We start from the raw sequence: 19020 nt of genomic DNA on the forward strand, positions 1-19020 counted from the left end.
CCGCGGCGGCCCCGGGGCGGGGCGCGCCCGCTCGGTGTGGGCGTGGCCGCCGCGGGCGCCAGGGGTGCGGGGCCTGGGCGCTGGCGTCGCCGGCCCCGGCAGGTGAGGGCTCCGGCCGCGGGGGGCGAGGGGCTGCGGCCGCTCCGCGCTGCGCCGCTGCTCGGGGCGGCACCGGGCGTTGTCCGCGGGCGAGGCAGAGCCCTTGGGGGCCTGGGGTGGGCGGCCCGTCGCCTGGCAGGGCCCTGTCGCCTACCCGTGCCTCAGGGGCGAGTCCTCCCCCCGCCCGTCCCTTTGCCGCCTGGTTTGCTCCCCCTGCGGCCCGGGGAGCGGGAGCTGACGCCCCCCGCGCGTCCTTCCTTCGAGCTGCCGCCCGCCTGGGCCGCTTCGCCCCGGCCGCAGGCCAGGGCTGCCGCCTGGTGCAGCGGAGGGACGGGTGGGTCTGGGGCCGGGAGGCGAGGCGGGGCTGGGCTGGGCTGGGGCGGCCGCCCCTCCCCGGCCGCAGGCGGCGGCTCGCAGCTGTCCTAACACTCTCCTCTTGTGAAACGTCCCCTCAGGTGGCTGGCCCGCTTCCTGCTCCCGGGGACAGGCGGCTCTCTGCGCGGAATTGGACAGGAACTTCTGCGGAGCCCGGGGAATCAGTCGTCTGATTCGCTCTCCCTCAGGTAGCAAAACTCGGTGAGGTTGAAGCCGTACGCCAAGACGTTTTAAGTCCTGCGAGCCGGTCCCTGTGGCGGCGCAACGCGACTCTGAAAAACGCCCTCACCCTCCAGAAAGGAGGCTGTCAGGAGTCATTGTCGTTCCTAAAAAAACATACGCCGTTCTTCCTGAGCTGCTCTTAGAGTGGGTGGTGTTTTTTTCTTTCTTCATTGCAGTTGCATCATACATGTAAGGCAAACCTTAGCTGATACGCATGTTGTAATAATTTACTCTTCTGCTAGGAAAATGTTAAAATATGAAAGCGCTTCACTTTTGCCTCCATACTCGTATCTTCAAAGTGCATTAAGTATCCTCCAGCTAATACGCGTCACCCTGCCTCCAGAACTTAACGTTTGTTTTCTTGGGAGTTTTATGTCCCCAAATGTTCAAGCTAAAGATATTTCTGTGGTGGTACAAACCAGTTTATTTAGTGACGGTAGTTAGAATCAAACTTAACCCCAGATTATTTTTTTTTTTAAAATTGAAGTCTTAAATTTTAACTTTTTATATGTATAATCACAGAGGTCAGACTTTTCAAAGGGCGTGCAGAACATGAAGAGGCATTAGAAGAAAAACAAAGTAACCAAGAAAGATGTGTAGAGGAGCAAGAAGAACCAGACAGAGGTCTTTTTGTTTTTCTGTTATGGTGTTAGGGAGAATGCAGTGTTTTTCCAACAAGTATGTTTGTCTTAAATATCTCAGAATTAATTGATACAAATCCATTATATGTGGCCGTCAGACTAATTTTAGTTCAGTTGTTGAATGCAAAAGTCCATTTCTGGAGGGTTGACTAACCAAGCCATTATTAAATGTCATCCGCCAGAATTCTAAGGTAGGAGTGCTGTACCACAGTGTTTTTATAGCCTTGTGTTACGCCCAAGGCATTAATGTTTCTTCATAATTTAAGGCTAGAGGGAAGCCATAGTAGCGGTTTTGTACAAACACCACCAAAGATCCTTCTTCTAGGGGTAATAAAACTAGTATAACAACTCCATGGGTAGGTTAATGTTACTACCTGGGGTGGAGTTTAGGGGTTTCCCCCCCCCCCACCCCTTATTCTGACTTAGAATCAGATGCTGTCATTACCATGGTTTCCTTTAAGAAATACCTTTAGGGAGTTAAGTAGTTAGATACATTTTTTCCTTCATTATTAATTCTGTTTATTTTTCAGTGAAAGTCAGGGTGCTCTTCCAACATAAGTAATACATGATCATGTTAGTATTTGTAGGTATTAGTTCCTGTTAAACCCAACGAAGTTACTTCTATTCTTGGATCAAGTAGGCTAAGATTGATAATGGCCACTTCTGTCATCACATTTGAAGTTGTGGTGTGGCTTGTGGAAACAAGTAGACAGGAAGTAGAATTATAGTGCTCTTTACTGTTTCATGTTTAATTTCTTTGGTTTGCCTTTAATATTGCTTTAGATGAGATGCTGTTGCTCAGGGATTTAAAAATGGCATTATTAAGCGTTTGAAGGATTTCTGAACATACTAGTTTTGAGGCTGTGTCCTGGTTTTGGCTGGGGTAGAGTTAATTTTCTTCCTAGTAGCAGGCATAGTGCTGTGGTTTGGATTTAGTAGGAGAAGCATGTTGATAACACACTGATGTTTTAGTTGTTGCTAAGTACTGCTTACACTAGTCAAGGACTTTTCAGCTTCCCATGCTCTGTCAGGTGCACAAGAAACTGGGAGGGGGCACAGCCAGAAGAGTTGATCCAAACTGACCAACGGGCTATTCCATACCATGTGATGTCATGCTCAGTATAGAAACGGGGGGTTGGCCAGGGAGCAGCGATCACTGCTCGGGAACTGTCTGGGTATCGGTCGTCGGGTGGTGAGCAATTGCATTGTGCATCACTTGCTTTGTATATTGTTATTACTATTATTATTATCATTATTATATTGTTATTATAATTACTATTTTACTTTATTTCAATTATTAAACTGTTCTTATCTCAACCCAGGAGTGTTTCTCACTCTTACTCCTCCGATTCTCTCCCCCGTCCCACTGGGGCAGGGGGAGTGAGTGAGCGAGCTGCTGCGTGGTGCTTAGTTGCTGGCTGGGGCTAAACCATGACAGGCTGGGTTACTGGGTCTGAGCTTCTGTTTAAGAAATACCCTTAATGATTTGGATCACTTGCTTTGTACTTTATTCTATGGTTCAAAGGCGACTGTATCCTGTAGATGCTTCCCATCCTGTAGCTGGATCGAGTGCACATTTTCACAAAATGCTTTGTCCAAGGTACAGTTAGAAGCCAGCTGAATTAGTTCTAGTGGTGGAAACTTGCTTCTGGTGCTTCTCACATCCAGGATGGTTATTATGAAGTCCTCACGGTAGGTGATTAGCACATGGGCAATAATCTGATGGTTCCAGGAAGTAGCATGATTGTTGTGTGCCTGTGTTCAGAATCACTGCCTATGTCCAGGCAGAGTGTAGTATGATGCCTCCCAGGCACAGTGAATGCAGAGTGCAGGTAGCTGCTGTGATACAGAATTGAAGGACAGGTGACTGGAGAGCTCTTGGTTTCCCTATAGGAAAGTTTGAAATACATCTGGGCTATAGTAAAGTGTAATCTCGCGATTGTCAATTTGAAGTTAGTGTTATTGTTTATACTGAGATACAAAATGATATGCCAGACCATTGTGGGATAGTCTTTTTATGGATTTTTCTTAGGCAACCTTTAGCAGTGTAGGAAGGCATAGGTTTCTTAGAGCATAAGCCACATTGGGAGCTTGCAAGCCACTGATTTTGGTCTCCTTACTTAAAAGCACTATCACTTTATTGGAAAAAAAGCATTAAATGAATAGGACAAAAAAGGTAATCTGATCTTTGTTCTTAAACTCTTAAAGGGCTTTTCTTGCTGGGACTTTTTAAATATGTGATTTATATTGTACTTTGTTCTCTAACAAAGACTCTGAGTTTCCCATAAATAATCTTTACAGTGCTGCTGTCATGGACACATAAAACTGTTGGAACAGGTTATTTATTTTAAGGAGAGCTGTAGTTCCTCAAAGATATACAGTCAAACTTGTTACTTTGATTGATATATGGGAATAACAGTTCTTGGTTTGAATTTCCTTTCATTTCACATTTTAATGCTATTGTTGAAACTTTAGCCTTCGTCCGAGAAGCCCAGAGGCAGACCTCTGAGGTAAGTTACCGTGAACTCATTTTTAAGAACTGGTATTTCAAACAGTGAAGTGTTACATCATGCCAGACTTGAAATGGACTGTAAGAAGGATTAGTCTAAAACATGTGATCACTTGCATCTTGTTTCTGCAGTAAAACTCAGCAAGTTTTAGTGAGATACAAGTTTTTCTTTCTTCTGGATAATGCTAATTATGTAAAGTCAGTCAGTGGCTCTACACAGAGCAATTGCAATGAAGAATACACAATTTAAGATACTATTCAAATTGCATAGTTGATAGATTGTTTTCCGTAAAGTAATTGACATAAAAATATTCTGATAAAACATGTATGCAGGAAACATGTTTTCATCTGGTTGAATGCGGTCTGCTTCAAACAGCTAAATTTTGAAGTCGGGAGATCTGTGTTTCTTACTTTTTTTGTTCAGGGCACAATATACCTTTTACAGTTTAGCTCACTTGGATCAAAACATCACCCAAAATTCTTAAAATACTTTTGTGCGAGGAAGATGATGGGAAGAACCCTCAGCATTAAAGATATGCCTAAAGGGTGAACGTGCATATTCAGGAATAAAAAGGTCAACAGATGGATATTTAGAAATGGCTGTTTCTAAGTCATCTTGTGAACAGGCATCCTAGAATTCAAATTAGTAGTTTCTGGTCTGTGCAGTGGAATTTTTTTAAATAGGATTCTAAATATGTTCTTTGGCAATGCAACTTAATGATAGACTTTTATATATAGGAACTACCTACAAATAGTTGTCTGACTTGTTACACTTGTGTGCTACTAGTCCAGTAGATAAATATTAGAACTGCCTGAGTATGAGGAAGCTTGTATAAATAGATGATTCATTTCCCATAGAGAAAATAATGTCTCCCTTCTCATACACTCATATGCCTTTCTTAAATACTAGCTCTTATTTTTGTTTGGCGTAATCCCCAGTAAAATGAATTCTGTGGTCATTAGGGTTTTATCAGTGTAAACTCACTTGTTCAATTAAGAATAATTCCTTTGTGCGTACTAAACAGTGAATGTGAGAAGATACAGCTTCCGCTCAAAGTTTTGTGTGATTCTTCAAATACTTACAGAATGACTCGAGATGTATTACTTTGAGCTGCTTCTGTTAAACTTGTGAGCACATCCACTAGAGCCACATGAGAATTTTATCAGCTGTGTTGCCTGTAAAGAGAGAGGAAGAGAGGAGCCAGAATTCAGATTTAGAGGTATGATTTTTAGAAAAGCCTCTAATTTTCCAATGCAGTGATGAAATTAGGTTATGAAACAATCTTAGCCTTTGTAACTTTCTATGACATGTCAGCTCCTGTGAGGTTGTCGGTTTCCTTGAGAACTGAAGGATTACCTTGAGATTTTAAAAAAATTTATATATTTACAAAATTATAATTTATGTACATGTAGTCCAAGATCACTAGAAATTGTGTCACTACGAGCGCCATCGGTGGAAAGAAGGATCTGTTTGTCAGAATTTCACTGTCAGCTTCTTGCTGCAGGCATGGCATTTTCTGGGAGTTTGTTGTCATTCTCTGCTCTTTACATATGCAACTGTTACAAAGAGATGCTAGAGGACTATGCTGAGATTATGGATTGAGCAGGTTATATTGTCAGATGGATGTTGTCTCCCAGGTTATTTTCCTTTAAATCTTGTTTTGTCCACCTTTGTGACAGCTCTTCACCAGAACCCTTCTTGTGAAAGGCTGTTGCAAGAAGTGCCGTTACTGCTTGCTTTGAGATGCAATAAAAGAGGTTCTAAGGAATACAGGCCTAGAGATCTTTGCGACAAAAATTTCTATGTGCAGGAAATGGTATCTTAGTTCCGTCTGAAGGACCAGAGACTGAACAATTGCACACACTGAATGTTCAGGACAGTAAAGCTTTATGTGCATTATTTCAGGTTTAGGCTTGCTTCGAGACTTTCATTTTTATAGTCTATCTGAATAATTAACTTATTTCCATGTTGTCATCTGCCTGGGTTCATGGGAAATATTTAATAATCCAGGAAGGATTGGAGCACTGCTTGTATATGGTACTGACTTTTTCAGTCTGACACACAGTTTACATAAAATGCTTAAGTTTAGTATTATAGCTAGAAGATTACCTGATCAGGGATAGACTTTATTAGCAAGTTCTGAAATGTTTCCCCTGCTTTTTCTGTGTCCATCTGGGCCCTGAGGTAACTACAAAATATGGATTTTTGGTCTGTTGTCATTAGTAGTTCGCAGACACTAAGAAAGGCTCTATGACAGTAATAGCTTGCATCAGAACAGCTTTGAGACTTGTGACTAAAGGCAGTGATACCAAACCCAGCTAGAGCAGTGCTCACCTCACTAGTCTTTTTGTCGTCATGTGTTTCTGCTTGTCAGATTGGGAAGCACCTATAGTTACGAACACATCACTGTACTACTCTGGAAGGTTATCTGGGCAAGCCTGTACTCTCCTGTGATACCGCAGCATTGACAGGATTGCTGCAGCCTGACAATTCCCAAGTGCTCTGTTAGAAGATTATTCTGATAATTGATCTGTTCCTTTACAAGTAGAATGCCATGTTTACAGTTTCTGTTGAAAAGCAGACATTGGCTGGGTTATTTGGTGGACACTGCTTGCCTTCAGTAGAATCACTAGTAGAATTCAAAGAACATTATGAATGGTGAAACTGCAAGACAAGACAAGTCCTTGACTTACAGTTTTGCTTTGATAATGACAGCTCAAGCAGAAGGAGTTGTAATATACTTGGTTGACCTAGTCATGGTCTTGAGCAGCCTAGACGTGGCACAGGATCAGGAACAAGTATCTCCCTTGTGACTGTACATTGCTGCAGTTCAGAGTCTGGATGTCAGAAGTTCTGCAGTGCAGTTTATACAGTAATTTTAAGTCTTCTCCTGTCCAGAATTATTGGTGTTTTTTTTTAAGAGCCTCATACACACCTGTGATCATAAAAGCTATTCCAATAAAAAGGACTGTTGAGCTATCATCTGGCCCCATTCTGGTGTGCTTTACCTCACTTTGTGGTGTACCCTACATGGAGGACAAACAGTTGACGGCTTGAGAAAAGCAGAAGTTTTGATTTGGCCACTGGAGAGCATAGTTACTTTCATAACAATAACTAATTGAATAAGTAAGTCTCTTGTTATGTGATGTAACTTACTGGCAGTCAAGGCTTATCCTACCAGAGCCCAAACGGTATCATCTGTCCACGTAATGTTATTCCAGTATCCCAAATATGCAAGTAATCCAGTCACATATCTAGAATATTTTGCATCTAATTTTCCTACTAGATCTGATAGTGTGTTCTAGAATGGTATTTCAAGAAGGAATGTAGTAGTGCAGCCGCGATTTCTGATTTCCACCATCCTGAAGAGACTGCAATTTGCCAGGCTTTGTATCCAAGTCATTGAACAGAGCATGCCTACTTACCTGGCAGTGACTCTGATCCTTGAGGATGTTTATCATCTTTAGGAATCCTACCACCCACCTCCCAAACCTGTTTTGGAAGTTTTCAGCAAACACAGGCTTTCAGACATGAGGAGAATTGGGTGGAGCTGGAGTCATGCTTCCTTTTGTGCAGTATGGGATTATGAGGATTTGTGCAGCATATGCAAAGCTCCAACAGCTGTTGCTGTTAAAAGACTTCCGAGTTCACACATGTGAAGCATTGGTGTGCCCTCTGCAAGTTCTGTAATGACTGTGATGTTGTAAGAGAAGTATCTTGTTTATGTTCTGAGTTTCACTACTGTAAATACTGTTTTGGGTTAATGAGATATGACTTTTTTCTCACTACTAAGTATTTTACTAGCTTTTAATGTTTATAATGTTATTGAAAATCAGATTGTATCCAACTATTTACTGTAAAACATCAGTCTTTGGTATTATGCATAATCATGTTGTCTTTTTTTCACGTAAAATAGCAAAATTATTTCTTGAAATGCATTAGAAGTATTACAGACCTCTTCAACCCATTATACATATATTGATTCCTAATATTCTGAAAACTTGTGAGGAAAATGCATTATTTTTCATCTTGGATTTTGCAAAACTGGAAATGGAAGAGATTAAAGGACCATCTCAGGATTTGGGAAGTTTTGCTTTTGTATCTGGGTTTCAAGTTGAGTATCCTCCACCTGGATAAATGCATGTTTCTGTTACAAGTCTTTTATCTAATATGGACACAATTATTAGGTCTCAAACAACAGCATTTGCATTTCAGGGAAGGGAAGCGGCTTTTTTTATGCTTCCTTTCTCTGTGTGTGTAGGGACCCTTTTTGCACAGCACGTCTTTTGCTAAATCTGCTCTTTTCCCACATTAGATGCATAGTGGGAGGGTAGTGACATGGAGGAGAGTAATTAACAGAATTGACTTATTCATGTGAGAAAGTACTTGTGATGTTAGAGAAGTGGGACATGCACACACATGCACAGGCTAAGTAGAAAAAGCTGACCAGATTTTTAGGCTGACTGGATGCTGTCCATTTCCCAGTGATTTTGGAAACGTTACTTTAACAAAAGAAATACGGCTACAAGTCCTTTCAGGGTCTTATAATAATAATGAGTTTCAGGGAAGTTAGAGCAAGAAAATTTTGACTGTTTTGAGAAATATGTCTCAATTCAAGTTTGAATTCTGTTGAATTTCATGAAAATCCTTGCTGTTGCAGCATCAGTGGGTATTAGGGCATCGTTCTGTCAGCAGAAAGTTGTTTTTCTGGAAACGGCAGTTAAGGAGTCGTGCACTGGTCTGCACTGGATTCTATGGGCAAAGCCACTGACTGTTAACGAGCTCTGTCTGGCAGCCAGGAAAGCAATAGGGAATGGAAAATACCAGTATAAGAAGAGAACCGGGAAAAAGGGGGCAGACTGCTTTTTAAAGGTATAATTTCTAAGCCTAAAAAACAATTTAAATACTTAGAACTCAGAGCTTCACTTTTTTTCCCTCCAGGACAATAACTGAAACTTGGTAAAATTGTGGGAGCAAAAGATACTCTAAGATGGAATCACGTTTAGGTGTTTGGGAGGCACGGGAGGATTTCCGTGAATCTGACTGCTTCTTAACAATAATGTATGCGCATGGATGTTTGAGTGGTTACTTTACAGATCATTTATATTGACTTCAGTCTCTAAAAGGTCCATCTCTAGGATAGCAAAACAGAGATGGAGAGACGACGTGTGAAGTGTGCCCTAATGGAATACAGGAAGCCTCAGGAAAATTCCCTCAGACCACAGTGTTTTCTTTCTCCTCTTTTCAGTTCATCATTCCTCTTTTCCATTTTTCTTTCCTTTTTTGCCTCTTAAAAAAAGTTCTTTTTCACCAGAAGTCATATGAATGCAGTGAAAGGAAGAGAGATGGGTTGGGTTACAGTTTCATGTTCAAATACACTATATGTGTATGCTGCAAGTGAGCTGGCTAGGTAGAAAGATGCCTTTCCTTCCTTACTCTGTTTAGTGTCAAGGGCTGTTGTACTGTAGAGGTTCACCTCCCAAAGAGGTGTTGGAAATGACCAACTGTATTCCTGAAGAGTATAATTATAGAGGTTTTTTTATATAGAAAACATCTGCTGCTCAGACCTAATTAAGCCTGCAAATGCGCGTTATCCCAGAGTGGGACTCATAGAATCATAACTGATAATGAAGTTGTTTCTGTAGGCTTGCAATATCTGCTGAGCTTCTCAGTTCCAGTGGAGATTGAGATACTTAAGAGGAAATGTGAGAAAGCTTTCAGTTGTTCTTTTTTTGAACGAACCTCCAGAAGGAACACTTCCTCCAAGTCGCAGTTGTTACTTGATTTCAAAGTTGTTTATCACTATTATTAAAAATTGTAGTTGTTTTTGAAGATTTACTAAAGCAAGATCACCTATTCCTGTTACCCACTTGAACTCCCTTTCCAATTCTACCATGCTCATGGCTTCAGCATTTTGCTACAAAGGTTTGGTGGGCAAATATATGATTTTTTTTTTTTCCCCCTTATTAATTGAATTATTATCAGTGTCTACATTACGAGATACTGGCATTCACGTCGGCTTTACAGGATGTAATTAAAAGCTTGCGAAGTTTTACTGTCAGCAGTTCAAACCACTGTGCTTTTTTTTGGTGTATCCTGTTTCCCACTTGGTTCCTCTAGCACTCTATGAAACCTGATCTCATTTCTCATGTGCAGATTTTGAAATGAAGTTTTATACCTATGTGGCAAAGCCAAGAGTATGACAGTAATACCGTAATGTTGGTACATCATAAATCTTAAAATTTGCATTTGGAGCCTCAAATCTCTCTCCTGACAAGCTAACGATTCTAGTGATCAGTCAGATAATTAATGCATTGTGACAATTCTGTTGTTTGCTTTTTAGTCAGTTTTTAAAATAATGATTTCTGTTGCTGCTTTCTAGCTTAACAAATGGCGGCACAGTGTGTGACAAAGGTGGAACTGGCTGTTGCCTGCACCAATCTCTTGGATAAAGATGTTGGCTCCAAGTCAGACCCTCTGTGTGTGCTCCTCCAGAACACAAGTGGTCAGCAGTGGTATGAGGTACAGTCTGATGCTTCTCATGAATCTGCTAAAAACAGTCTGACTTGTTTGACCTTTTAAAACACTGGAGTGTATGATTTCATTAAAATATTTTAATTATATACCAGCATATCTGAATATTTTTCATTACATTATGTCTATAATAGCTATACAGGTAGCACACTAATAATTGTTTTCTAATAAATACTTAACACTAGTCTGATTTTTAGCACTGTTCATTCAGCTATGTGTGGACTAACAGAAGCGTTCCAAATGTTTAAATGTGCTTTTATAAATACAGTACTCCAAAACTAGGGTCTCATCCTGGGTTTGACAATATACCATTTTTATGTTGGTCTTCCCTATGCAGGAATAGATATTCCTTACAGGGAGCAAAAAAACCCCAGGTCCTCAAATATCTCTGACTTATAGCAGTGGGTTTTGTAATATAATGTGGTTATTTATATTTGATGAAACATTTTTAGGGAAATAGGGCTTTATGCTTTATACTAAGAAGAACTTTTGAAAGTCTTCAATAATATGTTCTTTGATTTGAGTGCTTGTTTGGTTGGTGAAATACTGGATATAGTGCTATCTTTCTAACTGCTGGATATAGTGATATCTTTCTTAACTACTGGATAAAGTGATATCTTTCTAACTGCAGGTGGATCGCACAGAAAGAATTAAGAATTCCTTGAACCCAAAGTTTGCCAAGAAATTCCTAATTGATTACTATTTTGAGCTTGTTCAGAAACTTAAATTTGGAATATATGACATCGATAACAAAACTTTTGATCTGAATGATGATGACTTCTTAGGAGAATTTGAATGTACACTGGGACAAGTAAGTATGCAGATGATTTACCTTAGAATTAAGAAAATATAAGTTAATGCAAATCATTAACCATGTTTATCTTAAATTTATCACTATATTCTTGTGCAGTTGGGGTACTCTTAAGTTGAATAGGATTCCCTTAATTTATTTTTTCAAGCCTCAGTTCAGTGTCGCAAAAGGTCTTGAGCTGGTGCCCTGAAATGTACTCTAGAATGGTGACTGTCCAGAGTACGGTCTGAAAGTAAGTGGACTGTCAATGAGCACAAAGTAGTAATTGCTGTTTATTTATTCTAATACTCAAATTCTTATTTTTATGCTCCATAAAAAGAGAATTAGTGTATAGCAACATAAGAGTGTTCACAAGGGCCATGTTAACCTTGTGATTTGCTTTCCACTCAAGGCAAGCAGTGATTCTGGTTGATTTCTACTGTTGATTTCACTCCCATTTCCCTGTCAAATTCTGCTATTGGTGCTACCACAATCAGGCAGCTTCATTTTAATGTGTTCTTTCTAATAGATCCTTCAAAGGCACTTCTTCTCAGGAGAGTCTTTTTGGGATTTTTCCTGCCCTGTGTCTAAAGTATTTTAAGTGCACTATGAAGATGGAGGCATTGTGAAATGAAATTCAGTAACAATTTAAAATTAATTATTCATTCTTAAAGATGGACCTGTAGAATGAGTAGACACACTTCTGAGAAAGAATTGCCTGAAGAGGATAAAATAAGATCAACTAGAAACACTGCAGGGGGAGGCTGATGTTTGTTTGCATGACAAACTTTGTGTTTATAAATACATTTGCTGAAGCTGTTTATGAAACGTGGCTTGCATGTGTTTCAGTGGTATGTGTGAAAAACTTCAGACCAATTTGAGATTGGAACTTACGGTATTATCTTTGTCCATGTCTGTGTATCGTGTTACTACAAGACATTTTATTTCATATTGCTCCTGAAACTCCAGATGTGTATTTTAAAATTTTGAACTATTTATTTATAGGAGATCATGGGAAGTAAATGTAATGCTGTCTTCTTCGTGATGAAGGAAAAATTCATAAAATGAAAATCATAGAATCGTAGAATCATAGAATCGTTTAGGTTGGAAAAGACCTTTAAGATCATCCAGTCCAACCATTAACCTAACACTACCAAGTCCACCACTAAACCAGTTAAGGGTAGAGTAGTAATTTCACGTTTCCTGGCTTGGTGGCTGGATTATTTTATAATGAAAATAAAAACTAGGTAAAAAAAACTAGTAGGTTTAGTTTACTAGGTAGTAAAAACTAGTAAAAAATACCTGACTATCTCATTTCATTCCTTTGAAAATCAATATGAAATTGACCTAATAATGCTTGATACTCAAATTTTGTCTTGGCAGATAGTTTCTAGCAGGACTCTAACAAAACCATTAGTACTTAAAAATGGCAGACCTGCTGGAAGAGGAAGTATTACGGTAAGACAATTAAGACAATAAATCTCTTCAGCATTTATCGTGAATGTTTTTGTGTTTTTTTTTTTTTAATTAGTAGCTTGAACACTGTGTGTCTAATCTGCAGTGCTGTAAAAAGCATATTAAAACATTTTTTTTCCCCCTCCACTAATACTACTTTGTCATCCAAAAGGAGAGCAGCCCATCATCTGCATCTACAAGTCTCATTGCATCCATCAAAATAATTAGGGCATCTGATGTGCTACTGTTTGGGCAGTAGCTTTAATTGTCGGGGTCATCATCTAGTGAATCCCAATGTCAAATCAAATTGTTCCTCCCTCCCTGCACCCCATTTTCTTAAATGCTTCATTTGTGAGCAGACAGGGGTTTTTTTTAATGGACCTGTCATAGGAGTGTTGTGAATATGTGAAAGCTGTGTAGTTCCTGAATACAAAATAAGTATTTTATTTTGTTTGCCTGTCTAGATTACAGCAGAAGAAGTGAAGGATAACAGGGTGGTTGTATTGGAAGTAGAAGCAAGGAAACTGGACAATAAGGTATTTAAGTGATTACTGTTTCTTTGATAAAGTAGTAAAACCAGAATCTTGTCAAAACATGAATCATTAAAATGTCCTTTTTTTTTTTTGCTGAAATGATTAAATCCATTAAATTTTTTCTTACACTAAAAAAGAAATTGAAGAAAGATTGCTACAGCGTAACTTCATTGACTGTTTTGAAATTAATTATAACTTATTTCTAAATAAGACAAGTGCATTGCAGGGATGTTCAGTGAGTAGCAAGCTTCCATTTAAATGTAAATCTTTACATTTAATCATAAAAATAAGGGACTTTTGGTATATCCATTGGTTTGAATAGATGTACAAATGATTACCTGTTAGCACTCTCAAATAAATGGTAAAGAGTGTACTCGGAGTGTATAAATCTGTTATATTAAATATTTTGGGGTTGGCTAAAAATACTGTATTTAGGAGGACTTAAAAACAAAATTTAAAAAAAAATAGTAATGGAAAAAATTATATTATTTTTCCCAGCTGTTTTAATGATACTTTTTTGAACTGGATAAAATCCTTAGTTTCCTAACTATGCATCATAGTCCTTGTGAGTATAAGTTTTCTTTTGCTTTAACTGTCAGGTATTTTGTATGTGGACACTGCAGAACTTTTATCCTAAATTCACGGACAGGCCCCATTTTCTTTCTTTCAAAGGTGGTAATATAATCAGACTTGCATTTCTTCATCTAAAGCTTTTGTTCCCTGAATATTTAGTTTACTTTTTGTTAATCTAAGTGTGTTTTAACTAGCATTTAATAGCATTCACGCCACAGGCTGTTCTGAGATAATTACATGTTCCTTAAATACAGGATTTTTTTGGAAAGTCAGATCCTTATCTGGAATTCCACAAGCAGACTGGAGATGGAAACTGGGTGATGGTTCACAGAACAGAGGTAGGATATTTTCAGTCAACAACCCAGCAATTAAGGTTATTTGATTTCCAGTGTGTCACAGCACTAGAGGTACAGTGCCTTACAAAAAGAAGAGAATGGTCTGGTAGTTGCCATGCAGACAGGTAGAAATCAACTCAGCTCGTCCACCAATTTTCTGATAGGACAGGAAGTCTACCTTACTGTAATTCTGGTTTATGCCATCCTATTTTAAAGGAAAATACTTTTTTTTTAAAAAAAAAAAATCTCAACTTTCTGCAATCTACAAGAAAATAAATGTTTTGAGAAGGTAGTGCGTACTCACACAGGGACGTTTCTCTCGGTGCTACTCTGAGGTTAGAGCTTGGGCATTCCTGTGACTGTGCGGCTCTTACATCAGTGTCACCTAGCTGTACCGTTTACTAATGAAAGTAATTACACCGACTGCTTGCATAGCAAGGGCAAGCCAAGGATAACGTCGAGTGAGGGAAAACATGCTTAAGCAGCAGCAGCCTTACGCCCAGGAGGACGTGCAGAGGTCCTGTGGCAGCAACTGACAGGGTAGCAGTAGGTTCAAATTGTCTCTCCGTGGTGGAAGCTCAGGCCCTAGTCACAGCTGAAGTTCTGTGCGCAGTTGAAGTGGTGACCATATTAATTTTGAAGCACGGATGTTGAAGAAGCATAAATCCTTTTTGTGTCAGATTTATAAAAATAGTTTCTCTCATGAGGTGGTTCTTCTGCATAAAATGTGTCTTTTCCATGAGGATTTCAGTCATCTTCAATTTCAGTAATGGATCCAGAAGTTGTTGTTCCAGCCTAGAATTGTCTGGAGGATTAGTTCTTTGTGTTACTAACTATTATTTACTGTTTTCATTTTCGAAAGAGAGATTTCTTTCTCTGCATTCCCACAGTGCTGGATGTTTAAGTATTACTGTTATTAGGTATTATTCATTAAGTATTGCTTGTTGTGTGTAGTTTCTTGTGCTTTCCAAGATCATTATTTGGCGTATTGGTATATTACAGATATTTTCCAGTTGACAAATTCTGAAGATCCTTCAGTAGTATTCTTAAATACCACTTATTTAGCATTCAGCTTGAGAGACTGAGTGCAGTAGGGTGTCTTTTTATCCTCATGCAGTGTTTCTGCTTAACTATACCATGAATTTCTTGAGGGAACATTTCCATAAGTGGCATTTCAGAATAAATATAAGCTGGAGTGAATTGTAATCTCCAGAGCATTGATGTATTCAGGAATTCCAATGAAATTTTTCCATGTTTTTTTGGTAAGTCACAATTTTATGTATGTTTGTGTGTAGGTATATATGCGTGTGCTTATTAAAAAAAAACAATATCAATATTTATGTAATGATTAATTTTTTTGCAGTATAGTAGCTGAATGATATAGTTGATCGCAGTGCAGTCTAGAAAAATACGGACTTGAAAGATACCACCTCTTTTGGACAATACTACTGGATGTTAGGAATGTTTAGTTTGTTTATATCCTATATGTTAGGATTTGGATTGCAGGAAGTGATTGACAGCAGCATTAGTCAATTGTATTTGCTTACAAAAATCATGGTATGAAGGTATGACCAATTGCAATGACTACTTTTGCAAACAATACTATTTGGCTTTTTTTTTAGGTTATTAAAAACAATCTGAATCCTGTTTGGAGGCCCTTTAAAATCTCTCTCAATTCTCTGTGTTACAGTGACATGGATAAGTCAATCAAGGTAGTGTATATGAAATGTGTGTATGAATCAACACATTAAAAAAGAAGTAGGATATGTAATAAATGGAAGACTTGTTATTATACTTATTGCCTCTTTTTGCTTCTTACTTGAAAGTCACAGAGATAAATGCCTGTTTTAGGGAAAAAAATCTCACATTTGTGATGCATTGTCTGGTAAAAGTTGGTCTTTGAAAGTCTGGGAAAACAGCTGAACGTAAGTAGCTTTGAAATGTCCAATTCAGTTTCTTTCTTAGATCGCACAGTTTTAGTGTCGCATCAGCCAATATTGGTGGTGTTAAGATACTGTATAGTGAAAGATGTGGTAAAGGCTCGAAAATGCTTTGCTCTACGTTATGAATCTTGTAATACTTTGTTACTGGTGCAACAGGGAGCACTAACAAAATTCTTAATATACTGCCTGATACAATTAATTACACTTAATATACTAGCTGAGATAACAGATGTGGACCAAATGTGTCTTATAGATACCAGATATAGCAACTTTTCTCTGCAGGTGAAACTTTCTGTCAGAAAGTCAACCAAACCTGTGAAGTGATAGTTTTACCAGGACTGCTCTTTAATTTGTATCTTCAAATCTTACATTGACTAAATTATGTTTAACTTCTGAATGTTTTTCTTCAAGAATTCCCTTTAGGGGAAGCTAAACAACCAATCGAAATGCCATTTATAAGCCATTATGAATACGTTAGGAACCTGATATTTTAGCACTTGGAAAAAAACCCAAATGAAATGAACCACTATACTTGCCGTTCTTCCTCTGGGAAGGAAAAATGAGAGCATGATCTGCATGTGACAGGTATTAGTCATATGACTTGAGGCTGTCCTGGAAAATGCTTAACAGCCACAGGGATCTGGATGTTACAAGCACCTGTATAGATTTAAATACATAATTATAGAGCAGACTAATGAACAACTTTACAAGCCCAGAACCTGCTTCCCTTGCTGCTTCTGTGTTTTTTCCTTCTTGTTCCTTTTTGCTTCCCTTTTCCCCAAAATAGCTGTGACAGCTCTTAGATTTTCATATACTGAAAATATATTTCTCTTTTCCAGTAAACAGCCATACTAAAACTGTAGACCATTGATTGAAATATATCTATTAAGATGGAGTTATTCTCAGCTCTGTCATCATTTTAATAAAGTCTCTTCTTCGGAATCTTACCTCAGAAATGTAGGTTTATTTCCAGAGGAAATAGATTTGCAAACAGACAGGTTTATGTCTTAACGTAGAAATCTGGGAGCTGTCACTTCAAACATTAAAATGCGAACAGAATTGTATTATAATGTTATTGAAGGATTAAACAATACTTTTAACGCTTTTATATGCGCACAGTTGCATACGTAATGGGCTATTTGTCATAGTAAGTAAAACCACCAACTTTTCCATGATGAGTGGCTTGTCACCTGTTTAATGGCTTAGTTTGTGTGTCCCCAGCAATACACAAACCAAGTTGATTCTTTATCCTCTGGATTTATTGCCATATTCCATGTGAGTGTGTTTGCAGTCAGTGAACTGTTTCTGTGCTGAAAATGTGAGCCTTTCATCTGGAACAAGCATGCCTAGTTCTGCTGGGGAAAATATATATGCAATTTTACCACATGGTTCCCTAGTGCTATTGTGTGACCAGGAGAGCATACATGGAATGAAAGAAATATTTCTGTCTTGCCTGGAGTAAGTATTGAAAATTGGCTTAGATGGATCAAATACATCAAGCAAGACAACCTTTAATCCCCTTAAGAGGAAAAAGAAATAACTGTGCTAACTGTGAACAGGTATCATAACTTTTGGCTCAGAAAATGTCTTTAGTTTTAAATTTCAGGTACTGAAGCACTTGGCCGAGTATTTGATTGGCTTAATTATGGCATTCAAAAGATTTTTTACACTGCATCTGCCATGAACACTAGTCTGTTGGTACTGTGTCTGCTTGTATGAGATTTAAGTTGCTATTCAGTGCATGTGCATGCATTTTATTTATTCATTAGTACATTCAAAATGTTGTAGGAATAGCGCAAACCACCACAGAGAGGCATGGTCTGCACAGTGTAGAACTTGCGATTTATGCATCATATTTTGTACTTCAGCATTAGTCTTTGTTTTCTGAAAGTTAATTCCTCTCAGAAGCTCATGTGTATGTTGAAGTTGTTTGCTTTACTTTGTTATTCCTAAATTAAGTGGCCAAGTAATCAACTAAATTTTTTCTTGAATGTAATGAATTTTTTCAGTCTGGAAAGATAGACATGAAAATAGCTGTTCGATTTAAGCCATATATATTCAGGAAAGTTTTTCTTGAACTTTATGTTTTGATTCCAAATAATGGGGGATTCCTATTTTGACTCTTGATTGATTATTGTTATTATTAATTATTAAATTATTATTAAATTAATTTGTTTTCCTGTTAAGTTAGCTAGCATGTCTCTGTTGCTAAACTGAAATAAAATAACAGAAGTGGATGGAATTAGCATATGCTTTAAAAAAAAATTGAGGACACTATAAGTTTAAAATAACAGTGGAAAAATTATCCTCACTCAAACTGATAGGTTCTCAAACAGAAAAAAAATCTATTTTTTGCTTGTTCTGCCTTCTTTGGTGGGTTGGGGTGTTAAAAGATGAGTTGATGGAATAGTAAAACTTAGCATTAAACATTCAATACAGGAAAAGAGGGATTTTTAGTTGATATTCAGATCCATGAAGTTTGGATCATAGTGACTGTTTAAATTTGCTAATCTTAAAAAAAAAAAAAAAAAAAAAAAAAAAAAAGAAAAAAATTCAGGTCTTGTTTCTAGATTTAGGGCTGAACCTTCATATACTTTTAAATTCTGAGTTACCTTGAAGATTAATAAAGTAATATAAAAGTATGAATAAAACTCTCATGATCACTGAATAACTGATTTACTACATTTTTAGCTTTAGGGTGCTCAGAGATAGTTAAATTTCCTTAATACCTCTGAAAAACTAAGTCTCTTAATCCATGATTAAGATGGGTTAATCCATGATGACAGTAAAAAAACTTACAGATTGTTTTCCTACTCTTCCTGACACCCCCTCACTCCCAAAACATAGGTCAATATAATTGATGTTACCCGTTCATGCAGGACCTGACGCTGCTTAGTATTCTCATCTCTCCTTCACTTCGGTGGAAGATCTGATCTGAAACTGGGTATATTGGCTTTTACCCACTTGTAATCTGTAATTTTTAGATGCAAATCTGTGCAATTTTAAGACT

The 19020-nt window shown here is 38.2% G+C and overlaps 1 protein-coding gene across 2 annotated transcripts in view; it reads left to right on the forward strand.

Moving 5' to 3' along the window:
• The first annotated feature begins 87 nt into the window (after positions 1-87).
• The window catches only part of CPNE3 (copine 3), a 112322-nt gene continuing 93389 nt past the window's right edge, over positions 88-19020 (forward strand). Inside the window, exons 1-8 of one of the 2 annotated variants that reach the window (XM_075705897.1) lie at positions 88-102; positions 555-662; positions 10230-10369; positions 11013-11192; positions 12555-12629; positions 13091-13162; positions 13987-14070; positions 15690-15779. In XM_075705897.1, coding sequence (XP_075562012.1) covers positions 10238-10369; positions 11013-11192; positions 12555-12629; positions 13091-13162; positions 13987-14070; positions 15690-15779 — 633 coding nt within the window. In that variant the 5' untranslated portion in view covers positions 88-102; positions 555-662; positions 10230-10237. Of the gene's footprint in view, positions 103-554; positions 663-10229; positions 10370-11012; positions 11193-12554; positions 12630-13090; positions 13163-13986; positions 14071-15689; positions 15780-19020 lie in introns of those variants that run through there. The other variant, XM_075705896.1, reaches the window with a different exon arrangement.

The sequence above is a fragment of the Pelecanus crispus genome, chromosome 2 (assembly GCF_030463565.1).
Source record: "Pelecanus crispus isolate bPelCri1 chromosome 2, bPelCri1.pri, whole genome shotgun sequence".
In the NCBI taxonomy this organism is placed as follows: domain Eukaryota; kingdom Metazoa; phylum Chordata; class Aves; order Pelecaniformes; family Pelecanidae; genus Pelecanus; species Pelecanus crispus.